Genomic DNA, 6,435 nt, shown 5'->3' with positions numbered 1-6,435 from the left:
GACCCGAGTTCTCCTCCACCTGTATAGGGTCGCGCAGCTGCCTTACCGGCGCCTCTCTCCCAAGCTTTAGAGAACCCCAACCCCTTGCAGCCAGTTTCTTCTGCAGTGATGGTAGAGGTCCCTTTGTAGGATCCTCATCCCCATCAATGATATCATAATCGGGTCGCCTTGATGGCGCATCGGCGGGGTTAAGCCGACCTGGACGGTATCGGATAAAGAAATCATACTCCGAAAGCAGCTCCGCCCACCTGGCTTGACGTCCTGTCAAGCTCTTTGTTGTCAAGAAGTAACGCAAATTTGCATGGTCGGTGAGAACTTGCACCGGATACTTGCAACCTTGAAGGTAGTGTCGCCAAATCTTAAAGGATTCAACTATTGCCAACATCTCTTGATCATGAGTATCATACCTTCTTTGCGTGAGCGATAGCTTCTTGGAGAAGAAGGCCACTGGTCTCCATTCACGGCGCCTTGTAGGTTCTGTGAAAAAGCCTTCTCCTACAGGCATTCCATTGCCTGTATCTCCAGAGGTTATTAACCCCCGATCCTTCCAACGTTGGAAAGCCTCCGGTGTCAACTGCGAAAAGATTCCGCAGACACCATTCCCAGATGCATCAGTTTCACACTGACTGGGTAGGCCGGGGTCGAAGTGATTTAACATCGTGGCATCTGCAAAAGCTTGCTTCAATTCTTCAAACGCCCTCACAGCGTCTTGGGTAAGGATAAACGGTCCCGTTTTCCTGCCTTTAACACTTCCCTTTAACAAATCTGTAAGGGGGGCAGCAATCCGCGAATACGCATAGATGAACCGTCTATAGAAATTCGCAAATCCTAGGAATACCTGCACCTCGCGGTACGTGCGCGGCGCCGGCCAGTCCTCAATGGCGGAGACCCGGCTCCTGTCCATTGAAATGCCATCAACCCCAACAATATAACCTAAGAAATCAATCTCCTGTGTGTAGAACGAGCATTTCTCAGTGTTTGCATAGAGCTGGTGTTGCCTCAAGCGATCCAACACCTCCCGAACGTGGGAATCATGTTCTTTTTCCGTTTTCGAGAAGATTAGGATGTCGTCCAAGTATACTATGCAGGAGACATCGACAAGGCCCCGCAGTGCCTCATTTATGTAGGCCTGGAAGGTGGCCGGAGCGTTGCAAAGACCAAAAGGCAAAACGAGATATTCAAAATTGCCGTACTTGGTACGAAAAGCTGTCTTCCAAATGTCGTTTTCGTTAACCCTTATTCTATGATAGGCGTCCCGTATGTCAATCTTCGAGAACACCCTTGCTCCGGATAATCGATCGATCATCTCATCAATTAATGGTAGTGGATAGCGATCCTTAACCGTCACCTTATTGAGGCCCCTGTAGTCTACGCAGAGGCGCAGCCTACCGTCCTTCTTGGGCACGAATAGTATAGGTGCCCCCGCTGGACTTTTCGATGGGCGTATCCAGTTCTTTGACTGCGCTTCTTCAAGATATTTGCGCAGAACGTCCAATTCCTTTACTGACAAATTGTAAAGGGGTCCGTACGGCGCTGTCGCGCCCTCTTCAAGATGGATCTTATGTCGCACTTTGGTATCAGGAAACTTCGCTGCTTCCTTTTCTGAAAAAACGTCCTTGTAATCTGTGAAGAGACGTTGCGTTCGTCCGCCTTCAGTGGCAGACATCACTGCTAATCTGGCAGTGAGGGTGGCGGCTTCTCCGCCTGCCTCCAAGTCCAAGTCACCTGCTACACAGTATATCGACTCAATCTTATCCTCGAGATTCTTCCGATGGAACTCTTCGGGTTCCTCTATAGCTGCCTCTTCGTCGGTGAGGCGGTACCGCCACGCCTGAGTGACCCAGTCGATGAGAGGATTGTTTTCTCTCAACCACGGGAGACCTAGGATGACGTCCTCATCTATGATGTTGACAGCGTGGAGGAGCAGACTGCTCCCCTTGGAGGTTCCTTCAGAGTCCGTGGCCTCACACTTTGTTTGAATGATGCCGAATCGGTGGCATTTTGTTCCATCTGTAAACTTTGCGTGGCCCGGCGGACCTATCTTTTTCCAACCCTTCATGAGTGAAAAGGAATAGGATATGAAGTTAGCGTCCGCCTCGGAGTCGACTAGGCACCTCACTGGCACCTCCCCTCATGGGGTATTCATCTTCAAGGTTACATGGACTCGGAGTCGTGAGGATTGTCAATCCTCCTTGGGTCTTTCCTTTTTATCTTCAGTGGATACATTTGCCAGAAGGGGAGTCGTCTTCGAGGAGGTATCTCCTCGGTTCCTTCCCTTCTTCGACTTACGGCAATCACTGGCAAAATGGCCTGAGATTCCGCAGTTAAAACAAAGGTTGTTATCCAGTCTATTTTGGCGTTCCTTTGCAGTAAGTGAAGAACTGGAACGCTTTGAGTTCTTCTTTGCATCATCCGCACCGGAGCCGTCATGGCGCCGTTTTGATCCTGTTGTCGGTTGCTTTGAGGGAGTCTTGTCCCCCTTCTTCTCATGGTGTTGATTATTCAAATAGATTCGAGAAGCCAGGTTGACAAGCTCGGTGCGATTGGTGGGCGGACTTTGATATTGCGATATCGTCGTCCGCACCTTATGAGTCAGCTTCGCGAGGTAAAGCTGCGTTTTCAATAGATTCAAATCGTCAGACAGTTCCTCCCAATATTCTTCGAATCTTGCATTGAAATCGGAAGGATTCTCGTCGTCTCGTTGACGTAGTGAGTTGAACCGCTGCGCCGCTGTGAAGGCGCGGTTACGGTGGTCTTCAATCTGGTCCAGAAGGAAGTTCTTGAATTCTTCCCATGTCATGGCAGAATTGCTACGCTCAAGCTCCCTTTCCTTGGTCGCCCATGTAGTTGCAGGGGTGCCTTCGAGGAGGCTCGCGGCGTATATGACTCGTACCTCATGGGTATTAAACTGGCTCAGGTAAGGCGGAATTTCCGTTCAAGGGCTGTCGTGAAACTGTGGAATTCAGACAGCGTCTTGCCCTTGTAATTCGGCGGATCTCCAACCTTGATCCCTTTATCTCCATGGTAGACATAGGAGTGTAGGGGCCGCGGCGGTGGCAGGGCGGCTGGAGGGCCCATGCCAAGGTGAGCGGCGGGTTCAGGAATCTCAGATTCCTGCCGGGGTAGAGGTGTACGCGCTCTAGGGGACGACGTGGAGGCTCCCCCAGAGGGTGCAGTCCCAGCACGGGTGCGTGGGGCCATATCGATCAATAGAGCTCGACTGATTCAAACGTGTAACCAGGTCGAGCGATTCGAATTGTAATGTGACGGCGCCGAGGCGGTTGCTACTCGGCAGCGGCACAGAGGAGGATGGTATATAATGGGAAGCCTTATGGGTGGGCTTGATTATCTCGCTTGAACCGCGAACTCGTAGAATACTATACAAATACTGAACTACCAGAGGTACTCGGCACACTATGAATATTGTATGAGGACAGTGGTAACTCTGGTATCTTATTGTCAAAAGATAAAAGACGAATCGCTGGCTCCTGGAATAGAGAGCCAGCATCTAGCTATTCTATATAGACAACGGGCAGCCATCCTCCTCTCACTCTATAAGCGAGGGTAGCCCGAAAGCAACTCCGCAGTGGCGCTGCATTGATCTGCCAGAATGAATCCAGACCCCGTATAGAAACAGGATTCCCTTAGCGGATCAATCGGATCCTCTTCTATTGCATCCGAATGATGTCATAGGGTGGTTGGAAACCGGTTCGGACACCTGCGTGATGTCATGGGATAGATGGGATTATCCGAGGGGAAACGATGGGCCGTGTGGAGCCGTCACGGGGCCTTGGCACAACCAAGGGTGTGACAATCATCTAAAAAGTTTACATTTGTTGAAATAGGTTGAGGCACTTTACAAGTCAGTGCATCAATACAATGATTTCAGTTTCTCCACCACATGTGAATGCAACTACATCTATGAATGAGCAAAGACAGAGAAATAAAAAGCTCTCACTTTAAAACACAGATGAGAGCTTAAGAAGCAAGAAGCAAGCTGAAGATTTAAGCAGAAAATGCAAGTGAATGCAATCATAATCTCTGCCATTGTAAATAATCTAATCAATGCATGAGCAATGGTAAACAGTGGTTTTTTTCACTACATTTTTATGCAATGTGGCACGCCACAGGGGTCTCCTTTGTCACCAATACTGTTCCTTCTGTACCTGGCAGAGCTGCTGTGGCAAAACTCGGAGTTGCGCTTTGGCTATGCGGATGATCTGAACATCTGGCGGGCGACCCACTCACTTGACAACAATGCCACCCTTCTCAGACAGGATATACAGAGTATTCTGAGGTGGGGGGAGATAAACAAGGTGGCCTTCGCACCAGAGAAACTTGAGATGATCCATCTTACAAGAAAGCGACACAGTGAGGCACCAGCAGTAGTTTGTGTCTGAGGACCCTCACTGTTCACCCTGTTACTGCCCCAGCTGGACAGGAGCCAGCACTTCGCTGGCTGGGTGTACACTTCGACAGAAGGCTCACCTGGAGACCACATGTCTCCACCCGGGCAAAGAAGGCAAGGGCCGTGGCCCAGCACATCCGGAGTCTGGGAAAGACCAGAGACGGGCCCCCAGCAGACGCTCTGCGGAAGGCGGTCACCACCTGCGTGGTTCCCTCACTGCTCTATGGCACAGAGGCCTGGTACGGCGGCCGCACTCAGCCAGCAAGGCACATGGGCAGGAGTGGGGAGGTTAAGCTCCCGCCTGGGATGGCATGTGGGGACAGTTGAGAAGGTGCTTACTATGGCAGCCAGAGGGGTCCTCCCAGTTTTCCGTACAACGCCCATCGCTACCCTATACCGGGATGCTGGGCTCCCATCAGCAATGGTAGCTCTGGAGGAGGCCAAAATTCGATTCGCGACAAGGCTTCAGGTGGTGGATGAGAAGCACCCACTGGCTTCACGGATAGCACCTCCAATGATCACACGAGGAAGAGGGGCTGGAACCCGGCAGCGCTCAAAGACCAAGATCCAGCGGTTGGGGCGCTGCTACCTGCAGTCAATAGACCCACACTTGCCATCCCACACTACTCAGAGGGATGCGGGACAGACCCCACAGAGGGTGTAGACAAAAAGAGTGCTGCTCAGGCATTCAAGGAATGGTGGAGAAGTCAACCCTCAACAGATCTATATGTTTTCTCAGATGGATCACAACCGAACCTTGACATCAGCAGGCAGGTGGGCTATGGCTTCATAGTCTATCAGGGGTAATAAACAGCTGGCCAGCTTCTCAGCTGCGCTGAGCCCTATGTCACATGTCTTCAACGCTGAGGCAGTTGGTGCCTGCCGGGGAATTGGAGTGCGGCCGTGAAGCTCCTACCTTGTGTCCACAGAGGACAGCTACTACTCTCAGATCTGGCTCTGGCATCGACAACACATCAGTCATCTGGGGCATACGGGGCAGTGCAGCAGCCTCCTCAAACTGGGCCTACAACAGCTGCCATGAGCTCCTCAGACAGCACAATGTCGGCCTGAAGTGGGCTCCTGGGCATATGGGGATAGAGGGCAATGAGGAAGCAGACCGCTTGGCTAAGCGGGCAGTCTCATCCACTGCAGCCCCAGCCTATGGTCTCGAGGCCACACCCACAGTCAGTGGGGTCCGCACAGTGGCCAAGCAGCTCAGCCAAGAGGCAAGGCGAAAGTGGTGGAGTGGAGCCTGTGGCAAGCTCTCTGACTGGTACCGGGGCTGGAGTTTCAGCAGGCCGACTGTGGAATACCAAGTGAAGGCCCCTCCGGAGCTCACCATGCCACGGCATGCCCTTCACCGCTGGCTCGCACTCCGCTCCTCTCATGGGGACTTCTCCTGGTACCACAGGCGTTTCCAGCATGCAGATGCGAGGCTCACCTGTGTCTGTGGACACAACAAGAGCCCAGAACATTTGGTGCTCTGTCGACACTCACAGAGGCACTTTCTTCACTGGCCCAAGAGGCCAGCAGCACGGCCACACAACCGGGCGACAGCTGTTGCCTATGTAGGGTCTCTGACCCCTACAGACTTTGTAGAACTGCTGGACTGCACGCAGTTCTACACACGGTACTGCACAAGGTTACGCAACCGGCTGGCTGCAAACCATCTGACAACGCCCGCAGCAGATCCACGAGGCCGGCATGCTGAGTACACCCACGGTAGCTAGTGCAACTGCCAAGGACATCACAGTCTATGCAGACGGTACAGATAGTACAACTACGCTCATCTGTCTCAATTAGCTGTGGGTGTAATCAGTACAGTCTACGTGTCTGACTCCCTGATATGGTTTTGACTGCCAGCATTGTATCTACCACGGGCTCTGCTAAGTTTACCTCTCGTTTGCCCGTGGTCTCTATCGGCTACAAATGCTACTTCTTCGTTCCTTTCCTTGGATCTCCCTGTCATTCGATGATATTTTCCCCGTGCCAACCTTCATAAGGGCTGCTGTGCTTGGATAGTAGCT

General features: G+C 52.0%; 3 protein-coding genes across 3 annotated transcripts; 2 read left to right on the top strand and 1 right to left on the bottom strand.

Moving 5' to 3' along the window:
* Window positions 1-221: 221 nt before the first annotated feature.
* Window positions 222-3,201, bottom strand: HCAG_07152 (hypothetical protein; the record flags this gene model as incomplete). Its single annotated transcript, XM_001537680.1, has 5 exons — window positions 222-261; window positions 408-2,053; window positions 2,290-2,348; window positions 2,419-2,893; window positions 3,004-3,201. The coding sequence occupies 5 exons, from the start codon at window positions 3,199-3,201 to the stop codon at window positions 222-224; spliced, it is 2,418 nt and encodes an 805-aa protein (XP_001537730.1).
* Window positions 3,202-4,109: 908 nt separating this feature from the next.
* HCAG_07151 (predicted protein) lies at window positions 4,110-4,701 on the top strand (the record flags this gene model as incomplete). Its single annotated transcript, XM_001537679.1, has 2 exons — window positions 4,110-4,371; window positions 4,442-4,701. 2 exons carry the CDS (start codon window positions 4,110-4,112, stop codon window positions 4,699-4,701), a joined length of 522 nt encoding a protein of 173 aa, XP_001537729.1.
* A 558-nt stretch (window positions 4,702-5,259) lies between these two features.
* HCAG_07150 (predicted protein) lies at window positions 5,260-6,138 on the top strand (the record flags this gene model as incomplete). Its single annotated transcript, XM_001537678.1, has 1 exon — window positions 5,260-6,138. The coding sequence occupies one exon, from the start codon at window positions 5,260-5,262 to the stop codon at window positions 6,136-6,138; it is 879 nt and encodes a 292-aa protein (XP_001537728.1).
* Between the last annotated feature and the right edge of the window lie 297 nt (window positions 6,139-6,435).

This window comes from Histoplasma capsulatum, genomic scaffold, assembly GCF_000149585.1.
Source record: "Histoplasma capsulatum NAm1 scaffold_8 genomic scaffold, whole genome shotgun sequence".
In the NCBI taxonomy this organism is placed as follows: Eukaryota; Fungi; Ascomycota; class Eurotiomycetes; order Onygenales; family Ajellomycetaceae; genus Histoplasma; species Histoplasma mississippiense.
This window is presented reverse-complemented; position numbering and strand designations above follow the sequence as displayed.